Source organism: Equus quagga, chromosome 10 (genome assembly GCF_021613505.1).
Source record: "Equus quagga isolate Etosha38 chromosome 10, UCLA_HA_Equagga_1.0, whole genome shotgun sequence".
Lineage (NCBI taxonomy): Eukaryota > Metazoa > Chordata > Mammalia > Perissodactyla > Equidae > Equus > Equus quagga.
This window is the reverse complement of record NC_060276.1, coordinates 97330714-97349035: the sequence shown is the minus strand read 5'-3', so window position 1 is coordinate 97349035 and position 18322 is coordinate 97330714. Positions and strand designations below refer to the sequence as shown.

General features: G+C 34.6%; 1 protein-coding gene across 9 annotated transcripts in view; it reads right to left on the bottom strand.

The window, feature by feature from the left end:
• The window catches only part of DMD (dystrophin), a 2273580-nt gene that overhangs the window by 701539 nt on the left and 1553719 nt on the right, over positions 1-18322 (bottom strand). For all 9 annotated transcript variants that reach the window (XM_046672830.1, XM_046672828.1, XM_046672833.1 and 6 more), the window contains one exon: positions 2826-2990. In XM_046672830.1, coding sequence (XP_046528786.1) covers positions 2826-2990 — 165 coding nt within the window. The remainder of the gene's footprint in view (positions 1-2825; positions 2991-18322) is intronic.

The window sequence follows — 18322 nt, the reverse complement described above, 5'->3', positions numbered from 1 at the left end:
AAATCAGCTATCTTATAGCAGAAGAATTCTGTGCAATCTTAATAAATCATTTATTAGACAGTGAATATAGATAGAGGCTAGACAAAGAGAGATAAAGGACTAGGTACCTTAGCAAATTATTCACACTATTCACAGGTCACTATTTCCCGCTTACAAGCTAGGGGTCTAAGAAGCTTGAGGAGAATCTCTCAAGTCATCATTACACGGTTTTATTATCTTTTTTGAATTGGATACAGCCACAAGCAGAAGAAAAAGGCTAAAGGAATATTTTTGAAATCTGTACTCCAGAGATGAAAAACTCAGAATATGCACAGAGGACTGAAGCCAAGGAGTTTGACTGCCAGGGAAAAAGCAGGTACCTCTCCCCTCAGTGATTTAGACCAAGCTGCAGGAGGCAAATATCAGGACTCTCTGAAACTACACGCAGCAGTGAGTGGTGACTTGTAGCTTTGATAAAGGAACGCGATTAATACAGCTGAGAGTGGCTTTCACCCCAACTGCAAGGACTCATTTGACAGGAATCCACGGGCCATGAACAAACAAAGGCCCAATGCAAGTTTTCAATATTTGAGAACCATTCTGGGGGCCACAGACTGGGACAAAAGTCACTTGGTTCAGTCAACAATATCTATTTGTATCAGAGGATTTTGTTATCTTTTCTCTTAAATATATTCCATGTACCATGATAGATGGCTAACAGTAAATATACTTTTCATTATTTTAATGAAGAGGCACATTTTTACTGAAAATTATATTTAAAGTAACGGAATGTGCTTTTATCTGTGAATTACAAACAGCTATTTTTGGTCGGGAATAAAGAGTTTATGGCCTTTCCTCTTTGTAATACTAAATCAAGAAATATTGAAGAATATATTAGATCCAAGATAATTGAGAATCTGGCTGAGGTTATTGTTTATTGGACCAAGTAACTGTACTCTTTGTTGAGATTATTTATTGAGCAATGAAAAATAAATATTGATGAGATGCAGTTGCACTGGAGAATGGGCGCTACTCAAAGACCTCCAAGGACACCATGTACTAGGAAGGTGGAAAAACTGAAGAGATTCCAAAACTGGTGGCTTCCCCGAATGATGATGTGGCTTTGCATTTACCCAGTCTTGTCCCTGTGACCACACATGACTCAAATGCAGGAAGACTGGTGCATCAGAAGCTATGTCCTGGTGTGAAGACCTCCACTGTGCCATCATTGTGCAGGTTGTTTTGTTACCTGTCCTGTATACTTTCTTATAGCTAACTAAATTTGTTCTGAGTAAAGCCTATTGTGACTTGAGCTTAATCATCAGACTGAAGCCAAGACCATGCCACTGGTTGAGTAGCCTGGGTTTTGCAGGTGAAAAGATGTCCACCTGTGACTTACACAATATCACCCGGTCTTGGGGGGAGCGATCAGAACGGCAGATAGAAATGTCAGGAAGGTAAAATTAGTGGGGTACACTTTGCAAATACAACTCATTTCAGTTGTATCAAACCTCTTTCTCTCTCTCTCTCCTTATCCTCACTCAAGCCTGTCCTTCCTAAACTTTCACTTTCTCCTCTCTAGAGGATCCTCACACTTCCTTTTATCCTTGCCTTATCTCCTAGGAAAACAGCAACTAGATAGTTAGAAATGTTAGCTTGTTACAATCCCACAAAGTTAATAAATTGAATGATTTGGGTCAATGAATTAAAAGAAAAACTTTACTCCAAGATGTTACTTAACTAGTCTGAAATTGTCCATCATTATATTAATTAATAGGTTGTACTTTCAATTGAGTTGGTTTATCTGATTGGCTACTTAATGTTGTTGGCCCATAGGAGATATAAAACAGGGCATTATGTTGGTACAAGTCCTCATAACATGCTCCTGAGAAGGGAGAAAAGATAGGAACAATCAGTGTGTACAGGGACAAGAAAAGGAGGAGACGGTGGTGTCCAACTGGCATGTTTGTCTGGAGCCCTAGGCTTACCTGCAGCATTTCATTACCATTCTGGTTGCCTCATTATCATCTTTATTCATTGATTCAAAAATACTAACAAGTACCCACCTTATGCTGGGCCCTGGGATGGGAGTGTTCAGAAATGGGCGAGATAAGGGAGCTATGTAAGAAGATGCCCTGTGTATGCAAAGAACAGTTCAATGAGGTACTCAGGTCTGTAAAATTTAAGTGTAAATCAATGTAGAAAGGCTATAGGAGATGGCTACAGAGGCTTATAAGAAATCCTAAAAGGGGTTTTTCCTCTACTTGGGGTATGGAAGAAAGCTTTGAAGAAGCAATGACATTGAACTCAGTCTCAAAGGATGGAGGAAAATTCATCATGCCAAAAAAAGAGAAAGAAGTCATTTAAAGAAGAGAGAAGGTTAAAAACACAGACATGGCAGAAAACCATATGCATATAAAGATATCATATAAGCTATCATGGCTAGAATATAAAGGGAGGTGGTTGGAAGAATAAGAAGATAGAAAGGTAAACCGGGGTCCATCTGAGAGAGTTTTATAATGTCTACTAAAGAGCTTATACTGTATGTTGTAGGCATCTCCTCTCCTAAATGACTTCAGTCTTAGATAAGGAGTTTACGAACACATATTAAGTGCAACTAAAGTAGGGATGGAAAATGGATTGTAGTAACAAATATGATGAAGGCATTCTGATGATGAGTTTAATGAATACATTATTGCCAATAAACGCTGGAAGAAAAAATAAAAAATGCTAGTTAAATAATAATTAATATAACAAAAACAACGATGATGATAATGAATGAGAAACTCAGTTCAGTGATACTGCCGTTCCTTCGGAAAACAATATTTAAAGCCAAAAGTCCTTACCTTAATGTCAAATGGTCCTGTTTGATCTGGTTGATTATAAATTTCCAACTGCTTTCTAATAGGAGACAGCCACAGAAGCAGATGATTTAACTGTTCTTCAAACTGTCCAAGGTCTTTTATATGAGCCTCAATTTCTCCTTGTTTCTCAGGTAAATCTCTAGAAACCTGCAAGGGAAAAAAATGTAAAAGATTCTCATGGAATAAATTTAAATAAGAAAAAGAAATATTTTTAAAGTTACTTGCCATAAAATGTAATAGAAATTTACTGAATTTGGTATTTTAACAGCATGATATTGATTACTTATATGTGTTCCATGTTAGGATTTAATTTATATATTACAAATCATAGATCAATAGTCTTTCCAAAATTCTATGCTTTGAAGACAATAAGCCTTTTTTGGAAATTCAAAGCACACACCCACACAAATGCACACAAAACTCCAATCGACAAAAATAAAGGAGAGTATTCTTTACTTAACCATTCACTTATTAAACCTAATGGTGTGATGTGTATTATATGTCAGCCACTCTGCCTTCACACTTGCTTCTAACTTGTAATTGTACAAGCAAATTCTCTTATATACAAAGAAAACGGGTGAGGCGAGCATTTTTGTGAGCTATAGTTTGCAGGTCCTGGTATAATCAAGTAAAACAGTATCAGATGATTGGAAGAAGAAGTAAAAAGAACATCTGAAGTAGAGTAGAATATAACAATGATTGTTGGTTATTTTTATTAAGGGCTTACTATGTGCCAAGCACCATGTTTGGAAGTTTCACATTTATTGCCTCTTTAATCCACCCAACAACCCTATGATATAGACACTATCATTACCCCAATTTTATAAATGGATGATGACATCAGGGTTGAGAAATGTGAAATAATTTGGAAAACAGTATGACATATTGTTCAACACTGTGAGGTCTAGAGTCAGGCTGCTTGGTTTTAAATCCTGGTTCCAGGTCTCTTCCAGCACATTAGCCAAGTTTTCCTTAACTTTCAATGCTTTCTCTATAAAATGGGGACAACGATAGTATCTACATCATAGGGTCACTGTAAGGATTAAATAAAGTAATCCATGTAAATAGCTTAGAGCAGTGCTCTGCATGTTAGCGAATGAAAATAAAGTCATTAAATGTTACTGATTATTACTCAAGCTCAAGTGTAAGTAGAGAGACAGGATAAACAAGAACAAAGCCTTTTTCTTCAGATTATCAAGAGCTAAAATAGGTACACAGGAATAAAACATGTAAACCTGCATTGGCAACTTTTAATGATATTATTAATACTATTCTAATAATATGAACATAACGTTGTAATATGAACACAAATGTTACAATATGCATCTATTATATAATAATATTATCATGATACTATGAATGATAGAGAACATTTTAAAAGTAAACTAGCTAAGCATACTAATATACTAGTGCACTGTCTAAACAATGCCCCATATTTTGGAACAATTGTTTTAGATACTTTTAAAAGAACTAACTATGAACATTATGTTAATTGGACCCAAGAGATGTAGGGTGAAAAAGAGATAAATTAATGGACAAAATAACCAATCAATTAATGTATAGGGGAAGGAATTTTACATGTGCTCGTATTATACATAAACAATATGTATTTTGAAATACTGTAAATACATTTATATGTATTATGTAAAATGTATGTGAACGCATGAATGTAGGTTTAACAACCACTCTGGGCTGACGCACACCAGCCCAGGACTGATCTCAGGCTCTCACAACAATGTTTCCTTGGAATACAAAATTTAGGATGAATGGGAAATGTGGGGCCCGCCTTGTTTGTTGTATGGAACTGTATCTGAAAGGGGGCAGCCGTGAGTTGGAATACAGACATTGGGACTATACGACTAAAATGGTGTAAAAGATGGAAGGGAAATTGATGTTATGGCTCCTATTTAAGGTGACCTGCACAAACCTTGGTTTTCATCCCTGGCAGCCTTTCTCTGTGTAGGTGAGGAGTCAAAAGAAGAAACATGTGTGAGTAGCATGGAATGTTTGTCCATAAATAATGAATCGTGATGCTATATCTGTTGTGTCTTCCTTGTACCCTGCTATAAAGCCAAGTAAACACAGTATTAGATAAAGGCCTATTTGTATTTCATGAGTTCTAACCCATAAAGAAATCTATGGTGCTCAACCATATTTATGTGTGTGTGAGTGTGTAAAAGTATGTGCGATAGTTAATATCACAAATGTAATTCCATGTATATAATATATAATCTAATATTGCCCTCAACCTATCTTTTGCTGCATTTATAAGGAAGTAACTAAACAGTTTATTTTTATTGGATCATTTTCTACTCACAAGTACATGTAAAAGCATTTTACAGCTCAACTTACAAAATCTAAGAGCCTCTAGATTCTGAAGCTACGGGAGATAAAAACCATCATATTTGCTTAAAATCTCTAAAATTGAGCTATGAACTCATTTATATCTGATCGCAAAGTAGTTCACGTTTCATTTAGGCTTCATATATAAGCACGGAAATCTGTAGAACTTTTAACTAAGATTGTTGGTTTCCTTCTCATCCTCCCAACACATCCCTTTCTGGTTATTGAGATAGAATAATGCTTGACAGAAAATAGGGAATGAGTGAGATTTGACTAATATTTGGAATCCTTAAATGATAGCTTATAATGAGATTGTGGAACACAAGAAGTTTTCAGCTTAGCTCTGGCATCTGCATTAGGTATATCCTCACAGATCTTGTGCTTCCCACCATTCATAGCATTTACCTTACACTATTTAATTTATTATTTACATTGACCTCCCTCATTGAGCTTTGATTTGTGGACGAACTGAGTTCCTACACCTGATAGGACTTCAATAAATATCTGTTGAATCAAAGACAAACAATTTCCAAATTCAGGATTCATTTCTTTTTTTTCTAACGTAAGAACCAATACATGTCCAGAGATGTTAACGACATAAAAAATGTAATTTTATCCTCAAGTTAAACATCTTTAATTAACAGACAAAAATATTCGTAAATCAGACTACATAAAAATCAGAAACTTCTGCATGGCATAGAAAACTAAAAGCAAACTCAAATGATAAATTGCGAAAAAAAGGATTTGTGACTCACATCTCAGATAAGGGACTAATTTTCCTAGCACTTAAGAGAGCTCCTGAAAATTAATAAGGAAAACGACCAACAACCCAAAAGAAAATTGGACAAAAGTTAAGGACAGGTCACAAAAAAGAAAACACAAATGTATTTTAAACATACAAAAAGAAGCTAAGCCTTGCTCATAATGAGAGATCTGAAAATTTCATCTATTGCACTCACAAAAACCCAGGTTTGAAACACACTATGCTGCCAAAGTTGTGGAAAATACACAGTGCTATACATGGCCGATGTACATATTGGTGTGCCCTTGTGGAAGATAATTCAGCAATATTTATCAAATACATGTAATCTTTGACCCAGAACTTTTACTTCTAGGAATTTATCTTGTAGACATATTCCCGGAACTAAAATCAATGTTTGGTGATAGTAGGGCAGATGGTGGAAGGGGTGGGAGATTTTTCACTATATTTTTTAATTTTTGAAAAATATAAGTGTATCATCTTTGCAAATAAATACTTTAATTTAGAAAGGAAAACTACTAGCTTTTCTTCTTACCAAAAAATACTGGTGAGAAATTATATTTTATATACTTTAATAACAAATGATTATTAATATGATCTAACATATCTAAAGTCACCAGTCAAAAATCCTGTGACTATTTTCCTATGACAATACCACTTATTTAATGGTCAGGTGTAATTTGAGAGCTTCTAACACATAATTTGTATGCTTTTTCCCTCCCCTTCAAAACAGTCTTCAGGAGTTGATGGCTGCTTCTATATAGTTTATGGAAAAAGATAGTAGGTGTGAATAATTTATGATGTAAATAAGAGTAAGTTTTGTGTAAGTTTCTACGTGTTTTTAAAATAATTTACTATTATATTTACTACTTCACATTCTTAGCAAAATGCAGACACAAAAACACTTTACTAGTAAAATGCATCATTTTTCCCCATAATCTTTTTTAGTATTATAAAACCATGCTCTTCACGCAACATGTTCCCTGTGGTGAAAAAAACAACCACATCCATTCCCTTCTATGTTAATTTAGAATCTAACCAAATCTTGACCTAATTTCACATAAGATTAGCTTCCTTTTCTCTCAATTTCCAACTTTTAATTTCAAATGTGTAGAAGTTTTAATATTAAGATAAACAGAGGTGTCTGTTTTTGAAATAAGTAGATGGTAAATACTGACTTCATCTTACACCAAAAATCTTCTAGAGAATTAAAAAAGTGTAAAAAAGTTAATAATAACAGAACTAGAATAAAATATTGGAGTGGGAAATTCCTTTGGAAGCAGAGAGGAATGTGAATAAACTATTTAATATAACATTTGCATTGTTCATTTAGAAATTAAGGCCAATTAGCAGAACTAAAAACAAATGATAACTGGGAATATTTGCAGCACCTGTCAGACAAAGGGTAATATTCTTACATATAAGAAGATCTTTCAAGGCATGAAAAGAGATGGATAATCTACTAGAAAACTGGATAAAGAATATAAACAGGAATTTGAGAAAAAATGCAAACAGCCAATAAATAAAAGTCCAACTGCTAAGTAATCAATGAAATGCAAATTAAAACAGTAATGATATACCACCATTTGCCTATTATATTGGCTTTTGCAAAAGGTGTTTGTCAATGTTCTGGAAAAGAAGCACTCTTATGATGTTTCTTGGGGAATAAATTCTCATATTTGTAGGAAGGAATTTGATAATTCATACCAAAAAGCAAGACTTCTACCCTGAAAACTACAAACATTATGGAGAGATTAAGGAAAAGCTAAATAAATAAAGGAATATATCTTGTTCCTCTGTAGGAAGGAGCCAACTGAAGGAACCAATTGGAAGGTCCAATATTGGAAAGATACAAGTTCTCTTCAAATAATCTGTAAATTCAATGCAATTCCAATCAAAGTTGCAGCAGCTAGTTTATAATAGAAATTGACATGCCAATTCTAAGATTTACATGGAAATGCAAAGGACCAAGAAGACGCAAGGCAATCTTGAAGAATAACAAAGTTCAAGAATGTTTACAATCAGATATCAATATTTATTATAATTAATTCTGGGTGGTATTGCTGTGAGAATAGATTATATATATTTATTTAATTTATGACAATGGTGCCACTTTAGTTAAGTGGAGAGTGGATGATCTTTTCAATAAATGGTTCCAGGTTAACTGGCTATTCATATAAAAAGATGAATCTTTACTCCTACTTTACACCATACACACAAAAAAATCAATTCCAGATTGCTATAGGCCTCAATGTAAAAGGCAAAATAATAAAGTTCTCAAAAGAAAATATAGGAAAATATCTTGATGATTTTAGAGTCAGGGATTATTTCTTAAACAAGACATAAAAAACACTAGATACTAAGGAAGAGATTGATAAATTGAACTTCATTCATCAAGAGATACCACAAAGAGAAAAAAACAAGGCCCAGGTTGGAAGAAGATATTCGCAATGCATGCATCTGCCCAAAGACTTGTATCCAAAGAACTCCGACATCTATGAGAAAAAGATAGTTAACTAATTCTTTTTTAAATGGGCGAAAGATTTGCTCAAAAATTTCACGTAAGCGAATATAAAAATGGTTCTAATCATCACAGGATTACAAATTGAAACACAATGAGATAACAGTTTGCATCCACCAGAATGGCCAAAGAGAAAAAAACTGAAAACACATATTCTTGATAAGGATGTAGAACAACTGGAACTCTTATACACTGCTGGTAAGGGCGAATTGGTACAATCATGTTGGAGAACTGTTGGGCGGTATTTCCAAAAGCAAACATACATGTATCATATGATCCAGTCATTCTACTTCCAAGTATATTCAAAAGAAATGTGTATATATAAGCAGTAACGGACATGTACATCACAACAGCATTATTCATAATAGCCTCATACTAGACACAACTCAAATGTCTCCCAACAGTGGAATGGATAAACTGTGGCATAGTCACACAATGGAATACTGTAAAGAGGATAAGTAAACAGACTATGGTACATGCAACAGCAGGGAAGAATCTCGCAAAAATAATATTGAACAGGAGAAGTCAAACGTAAGGGCATATACTGTATGATTCCATTTATATTAATTTCAAAGGCAGGCAAAACTAACATAGGTATTAGAAGTCAGAAGAGTGCTTATCCTTGGGCTGGGAGGGGGTTAATAACCGGGGTAACGTTCTAATTCTTGATCTGGGTGCTAGTAGCAAGTGGATGCTAATTTTTTTAAAAAAATTATCAACTTCTATTCTTATGATTTGTGTTCTTTCCTATGAGTCTCTTATCCTTCGATTTAAAAGATTACATGAAAATATTTCAAAAGTTTTAAAAGTATTCATTGCTTTCAACTACAAAATTCTACTTCTCTGAATTTTCCTAGGGGAATATCAGAGATATACATATAGACATGTGACAAGAATGCTCAATTGTGTCATTTATACTAATGAAAAAGTGGAATTGCCAAATAGAATAAATTACATCCATATAATGGTATACTTTGCATTCATTAAAGTACATATCATGAAAAACATTCTATTATATTGAAAAATATTCATGACATATTAATTAGTAAAACGTTATATACCATGCATAAATTACGTCTTCAATTTTCTGTGTATATTTTACATATCAGTATGTACACATAAAATACATACACATATTCTTTAGATGATTGGAAATACATGCACCAAATTATTAACCATGATTTTGGGGGATGTTATCAATTAAAGAATTTTTTTAAATTGTTAATATATTTTTGCCTTTTCCAAAGTTACCACACAGGAAGAGTATTATTTGGTATGTTTTAAATGCTAAACAAAAATAAGTAAATGGATCATACTGGTTGGGTGGCTGGTTCTTCCTTCAAAATATTAGCAATAATAAAATTACTATTATAACTTAGATTGACAAAATGCTTCAGGTAGTATGTGACAGATTTTACTTATATTAGCTCCCTTAATCTCATCCATGATCCTGTGAAATAAATATAATTTTCTACAACTAACAAATGAGGAAATTAAGGCTCAAAACTATAAATAATATTCCTAAGGTTACTAGTAGGGGAAAAAACATGGCATTTAACATCTAGTTTTTCCCAACTTCAAACTCCACTCTTTCCTTTTCTCTTCCTCCCCAAAACATACTTTCTGCTATCTTTCAAAATCTAACATATTACTTGATAAATGGAGTACGAAACTCATTACTTTTCAAAAGTTTTCATTTTTGTAAGAACAGTCTATACCCATAATACTCATTATCATTAACAAGACACACATTTAGAAGTCAACTTTAATATGAAATAATATAAATGAAATGCATGCATATAAACATATTCTGAAAACAAAAAAATGCTATTTCACATTTGTTAATTCAACACTGTCTATTATATAGGGACCACAAGGTAAATTAGTTTGCTTATTGAATAAATGTTTGGATGATGATTTATCTAAAATCATGATTAAATGATCTTCATATAACTGTAATAACTTCTATATTTTGGTAGATTTTTCATTCATTTTAAAAATAGAGGCACAGATAAAATAAGTTGTTATAATGATTAAAAATAGTAATAGAGGGGCTGGCCCCGTGGCCGAGTGGTTAGGTTTGCGTGCTCCGCTGCAGGCGGCCCAGTGTTTTGTTGGCTCGAACCCTGGGTGCGGACATGGTACTGCTCATCAAACCATGCTGAGGCAGCGTCCCACATGCTACAACTAGAAGGGCCCACAATGAAGAATTTACAACTATGTACGGGGGGGGGTGGTGGTGTGGGGAGAAAAAGGAAAAAAATAAAATCTTTAAAAAAAAATAGTAATAGAAAACTGCCAATTCTAGTAAGTAGCAATCTGTGGGATAAATCAGCATTATTTCCAAAGAATTTACTGTTAAATGCTGAACTTTGAACCTTTCATACTTAAAAGTATAAAAAATATTTGATTGAGTTTTAATTCAATTTCAAAATTCCTATCTCATACAATTCCAAACAGAATACCAGGAATGAAATTTTAGACGTAAAAAATAAAATCATAAAAATAGTGAAAATATGAGTAAATGTTCTTATAATTTTGATGTAAAAGTTATAATTTTCATTTAAAAACCATAAAGTGATAGACAAATTCACGACAATGTAAAACTTCCTTACATAAAAAATCAAACAGGCAAAAGAAAAATCAAAATCCCAAACAATCCATCCTAAATAATTTCACAGACACTCTTAAGATAAAACCATTGTCACAGATCAATAGGAAAAAAGACCAAAACTCGACAGAAAATAAAGAACAAGGATCAGAAACAGACAATTCACGAAAGAAAACTATAACTGACCTCTAAGTCTATTAAAAATGTTGAACTTCACTAGGAACCACAGAAATGCGATTCAAACAGTGAGGTGTAATATCCCACCTATTGATATGGCAAAGATTTAGAAAAATATCTTGTATTACAATATGATGGTGTCATACAATAGCTATAGTACGGGGAATTGGGTCCTCTCATATACTACTGGTAAGCAAGTAAGTTGGAATACCCCTGGGGCTGGGGTTGGCAGTGGATGGGGTAGAGTTCTGCAGTACATATGCAAATACAAACATATTCTTACACTTAGACCACTAATTCTACTTCTAATAATTTATCTCAAGGCAACAATGATCAGTACAGATATTAAGCTACAAGAATGTTCGCCATAGCCTCTATTGAAATAGCTTACCTGCTCACCAATAGGGTATGGGTTAAAAATTATCAACATCCATCCAGTGAAATACTCTTGTACCCATTTAAAAAATGATGTAAACGTTTATTTAGTGATATGGAAAAATGTATAGTGTCTCAAAAAATTAACAGTTGCAATTTGCGGGTAATAGATTATCTTTTCTTAGTTGTATTAATTTTTCTGTGATGAATTTATCCTACTTTCTAATAAGAAAATAGCTATTTTAAATATAGGTACACATATATGTATACTTCTTCTATAGAAATAGAATATTTGTGTAGTACTTACGATGTGCCAAGCACTATTCTAAGTGTTTTTTTATATATCAACAACATTTAGTAATAAAAACCCAATGATGTTAAGTGTTATTATTGTTCCCATTTTACAAATGAAAAACTGACACAGAGAGGCTTAGTGACTTGCCTGAGGTCACACAGCCAGTAAGTGGTAACTGAGCTAGGATTTGAACTCAAGAAGTGAAACTTAGAAGCTCATACTCTTAATCGCTGTACTATTTTGTCTCCTAGTCCCTTTGGCTACACGATTTTGAGAAAAGATACTGATATGAATACAAAAGGAAGTCTACTTTCTTTCACAGCATTTCTTAAAATAAATTCCTTTAGTTAATGGTTGGATCTTACCACAATTTCCTCAAAACTTTGAACGTACGTGGGATGATAAAGTCCTATTGCCCTTGCAACTACCAAATTTAACTTCCAGAATCACCACTCATTGTTTTATTTTCTTGCTTAAATCACATGACTCCCAATCATCTCCAAATTCTTTAGCCTGCCTTTTTAAACAATAGCCTTCAACAATTTGACCTTATCTACCATTCTTCACATCTTTCTAATAATAAAACTCCATTTTGGTCTGCATTGTTCTTGGTATGCCCCTTGACTTTTCTTCCTTCTGTTCCCCGTCATTATCTACTATGCCATTAAAAAGTCGTCTTTTCCCTCAATGAAGTATCTCTTTTCCTAATTGGCACATATAAAACCCCTCCCCATCCTGCATGTTTTGGGTAATGAAAATGCCACCTCCTCAGAGAAGATTGATCCCTCTGGATGGAAAAAATTATTCTTTCTAATAAACTCTGTAGCATTTATTACCTGTGCTACTTCATCGGACCCTGTCAGTTATTGTGTTTTTCTTTAGTTTACTTTCTCTTTCAACCTGTGTCTTCTTCCCTCACCTCTCCTCAAAAACTTGCACACACACATCACACACATACAGCCACAGTTGAAGTTTACATCTTTGTATATCCTTACCACCTTCTCTTACACGGTAGAGAACAATCTACCACGTAACAATCACAAACCAATTAATCATTGATCACTACAATAGAGAAGGGAGAAGGTAGAGGCAAGGATTAAAAGCAGGACTCTCTTCAGAGTACTTCTTTTCACATAGGTCACATTTCTAACTCGCTTCTCGTTTTAGTCTATGTGTGAACACTCAAACTCACTAGAACAGTAAGAACAGGTCTTGCCTAGCAGCTGGACTGGGGAAAAGTGGTTTGAGAAACACAGGAGTATGAAAAGGTAGGATCTGGTCAGTCAAGAGGACTAAGGAACACATGTAGAGAACTCAATTCTCGACACATGTTTTCGTTGTTCTTAGTTATCTTGATGCCATGGATTCTGGAGCTAGAGATGCGACTAGATACGCATTAATTACAGCATTGGCAGGAACATTGCCCATGCAATTAATTCGATGAATATTTACCTAGTAACTCTTTTTGTTCCAGCCATGGCCCTGTATACTATCTATAAATCTACCGCTTTTTTAGTTGATTCAAGTTGCCCATCGTATGGTTAAATATAAACCTTGACTGCCAAGACTTATCCACCTTGGAAAAAGCTAAATAACCGTGTACTCTGAATGCATCTGAAACAAATACTCTCTTGCTGCCAACCAAAAATTAAGAAAAAACTTCCAAAATTTAGTAATACCAACTAAATAATTCATGTACACTACCATCTTCCTTTGGATAAAATGCGGTATAACATATTTGGAGACCTCCTTTCACCTTGTATATTTTTCAACCGCCATAAATTAAAGTTAATAGAGAACTAGAACTTAGGAAAGGTATATTCTCAGGCACAATACTCAGTTATTTTTTACAATTGGTCTCATGGTAAAATATCCCTCAGTAGGAGGTCATTTATTTTCTTTCCCTCTGGAAATTTAATAGAAGAATAATGAATATAAAACTGAAAAATACATTATGACTACATGCCACCAGACATTTAAAAAATATAAATCTACATACAGTTTTAAAGTGACCAATTACAATTTACTTTTAGGACAGTCATTCTCGATGCATATGCATTGGGATTTTACTTTAAAAGTAAGTGGATTTTGTTTCTAAAGGATGTGGTTACTACTTACAATGTTTCAAGATCTATGTTTTCTATATTGCTTGCAGTTTTAAGCGAATGGAATAGTGAACTCTCCCATATCAAATCACAGTGTATATTAGTTTCATTGCATAACCACTTCATTACCACACCTGGATTTTGTTATTGTTGCTAAAGATCCGAAATGCATAATACATGATGAAATAAATTGAACATTTCTAGGGAGATTTCAAAGTCAGTAAAATTTGATGTACAATAAATAGGTTTGCAGTCTTTGGAGAACTCGGTCCTTATTACCACACTAAACCCATATCGGCTTTTAAATAAACCCCGGTATTCACGAGCAGTATTCTTGTTCATTAATTTCTTAGTTTGCAGTATAAGCAACTAACTCCATGGTATAATAATCCTTAATAATATACATAGCTCATGGAAAATATTCTCTGACTGCTCATCTTGATTCAACCCCCCCCCCCCCCCCCAAAGTTAGGGAACAGGCCCTGTAATGGCTCCCAGAGGCATTAGACAAGTAAAGTGAATTGGTGAAATTGATTTGCCCAAACCTCAATAGCTATCATTTATCTTCTAGAATAGATTTTACAGGGATTTACACCCACCTAACTATCCACCTACCCACACACTCTACTGCATAATGTGATTTTGATCACATACTGTTTAAACCCTGAGGACAATAAAACTCATAAAGAAGTTAAAATGTAATTTTATATGACACATACACACACCACGGGATGTGTTGTTACAAATTAACCCCATATTTTTCTTTCTGCCTCTCTCCCAGCCCATACTCATTCTAAATCAAGGAAAGAGGCACTGTATTCTCACACTCTCCCCTCAGCAGTCTTTGCTTTTATTTGCTTAAAGGACCTTAGCAGTAGCTTGGCTGATAGAGAAAAAGGTCCTTTGATTCCTAGGAAACAGTGTTTTTTATTTTATTTGTTTTGTTTGATCAAAACTCAAGGAAAACTAAGCCAGGAGCTGTGTAATTTTACCCAAGCAACAGGACTCATCATAAATGATAATAGCTTGATATTTGTTAAGATAGTCCTTGAGGTGTTGGTGAAAATTAGCTATTTTAAGAATAGAATTTTTAAAAATCAGAGTCTTCTCCTTTGTTAATTTTATATAAACCACCATATTTCAGAATATGGACCTCAGGGAAAAAAGGAGAAAAACATACTGCATGAGCACATATCCTCAGTTTCAGACCTTCCATTAAAAAACAATTTAACAATTTAAATATCACTTTAAACTTAAATTTCTTAAAACTAAATACAATTTGAAAATCAGTTCCTCAGTTGTACTCGCCACCTTTCCAATGGTCAAAAGCCACAACGTATTGTACAGCACAGATAGAGAACATATCCATCACTGCAAAAGATTATCTTGGACAGCACTACAAGCCACATTGCAGGACTTGCTTCGGGACTGATGCATCTTAAAAGACTTATTCATCCTCATGATTTCTTTTTGAAGCACAACAACATATTTTAGAAAATAATTAATCCCGGAGTGTTCAAATACATTTACAAATTTGAGTTTTGATGACATGACAATGAATTGCTGCTTTTAATCTCAACATTTTCTGGCTAACAAGTTTGTTGTTTTCCAAAACCTATTTCCTAAAAGAAAGAAAAATCACGACATTGAAAAGAAGTCTTATTTCTTTGCCCTCCTCTGAACGAAATCATTTTATTATGATGTTTAAAAATATCAAGATTAAAAGGGATTTTTGTAACAAATGGCATAATCCACATAACTCACGTTTATATTGTCTCTGTGTGTAAGTCTATATTGTTGCAAATTGATGTATTATTGCTATTTATACCATGAAGTAAATGCATATTGCATTACCCACTAAATGAAACATGCCTAACAATGAAGAAAATCAACATTCCAGGGAGTTTTAATCTCATTGACAAATAAAAGAATAATATGACATAGAATAGCTACTCCTGGAAATGGTGATGCTTAAGGAGGGTGTTTTGGTTTCGAATCCAAAAATAGCAGGATGTGTCATTGGCATATGTTAAGATGAAGTTTTATTATATGTGTAGACAATATGAGAAAAGGAAATAAAACTTGAAGGTGAGTGGGTCTCTTTGTGCTAGCCAGAAGAAAAAAGAGCACAGAAAGAAATCTGAAGAAGAAAAGAAAATTTGATTTCTCTGGAAAAAAATGAAAAATCCAGGCAGAAGTCAGGGCTAAGATAATCTAGTTTTCTGCCACGATTGTTGCTATAACCCCATTTTAACAAGAGTCTAGAACAGAGGACAGCGAACTATGGCTCATGGTCCAAATCCAGCCACCACTTGTTTTTGTACAGTTTCAGAGTTAAGAATGGTTTTACATTTTAAATAATCGACAAAACATCATAAGATGCATAAAAATTATATGAAATTCAAATTTGTGCCCATGAATACAGCATTATTGGAACATGGCCGCACCCATTCATTTATGTACTGCCTACGGCCGCGTTTGTACTATACAGGCAGCAGCGAGTAGCTGTGGCCCGTATCTTCTGGCCTGCAAAGTCTAAAATGTTGACTATTCGCGCCTTTACAGTTTGCCGATCCCCGCTCTAGATGACCAAGGAGTTCCAGCTCAACCTTCAGTCCTTGTAAGCCTTTTCCCTGCCCGGCTCCCAGAGCTGCTTTAAGGGGTGAGCTCGAGAGGGAAGTACTTGGAATTCAATGTATGAGAAAAAACTTTTAAACTTAGCATCCATCAACTCATGTCTCCTCAGCAAACTCATCATCTAACTTTGGAAAATGTGGACAGTGACTTCCATTGGAAATTTTTAAAAATCCACAACTGTCCTGGCCTGTTGTTGAGGAAGTTTGCGGCCAGTATATGCAAATATCTGATCTGGCTGGGCCCTCTACTTGGGGCCAGCTAGCTGAAGCCTGCAATAGCAGTCAGCTGAAATTTGGAACCTGAATACGGCATGTGGTAAATGTTTAGCAAGATGGAATTATCCATATTATTGTTTAACATTAAAACCTTTTTATTTGCTTTCCCAGAAATTGTGATTCTGAAAAAAGCAAAAGAAAGCAGAACTTTAAAAATGGAAATGATGTACCAATATAAAAGCCAGAAAAATAAAATTTAAAAATATTGTTGTTATATCCTGTAAGTTACTCTTAGCCTTGATGAGATGAGCATTGAACTGCACTGGTCAACATGCTTGCCACTAGCTATACGTGGCTGTTGAGTGCCTGGAATGTGACTATTTAGAATAGAGATAGGGAGTAAGTGTAAGATACACAGTGGATTTCAAAGACTTAGTACAATAAAAAGAATGCAAAATATCTTATTTTCATATTGATCACAATGTTAAAATGATACCATTTTAGATATATTGAGTTAAATAAAATTACTGAAATTAATTTCACCTATTAATTTTTACTGTTTAATGTGGCCAGTAGAACTTTAAAAATCACATAAGTGGCTTGCATTGTATTTCTGTTGGACAGCACTGGTATAAATAATACTATGCATCTAGAAATGGCAGAAAACTATTGAACGAGAGATAATCCATATATGTAAAAAAAAGTCACGTGACTTTTAGTACATCTACTAAGTTCCCTATTTTAATAAAAAGTAAGAGGTAAAGTTTTCTTATGAATGGAAGCTAAATTTCTTCTTGCCTCCACTAAATAAATGCTGAACAAATATTTTAGGCAAATGGTACGAAGAAGCACCAAATTATTAGTTTGTCTCGTATGGGTCCAGCTGTCTCCAATATGTTTCCTACACTCATTAGGATGAAGCAACCTCACAAGTGTTAATTCCATCTCTTTATTCTCTGGCCTCAATGTTTAAGTGAGCTCTCATGCTAAGGCCTTTGGGGACTGTCTTCCAACCATGTTGTGCCTGGAAACCAGAGCTGTACAGCTTTGTTTGCACATCACTGGTTGTCCAACTTTTCTGGCCCCCAGGCTGTATAGTATGCAACTCTATTCTTCACTAACTTCCTGCCTGAGGGGAAGAGTACTGAACAGAGGAATAGCCTCATATGGATAATGTTACTGTCACATTAGAGGAAGGGGAGGGGAGGGAGGAGACACACACCTGGGTCCATTCCTGGGTCTCAGATGAGGAAGCCTGGTGGTGGCTTCCTCTGCAGTAGGGCTGAGCAGTGTAACCCAGGGGAGGAAAGAGAGAGAGGCATGTGGCTGGGAAAGGGAAATGAGAGTCAGGGGATTTGAATCAATACCTACCGGGGGGGGGGGGGGGGGGGAGCGAAAAAAGGAGAAAATGACAATGAGGCGGGGATATACTTCCAGGAG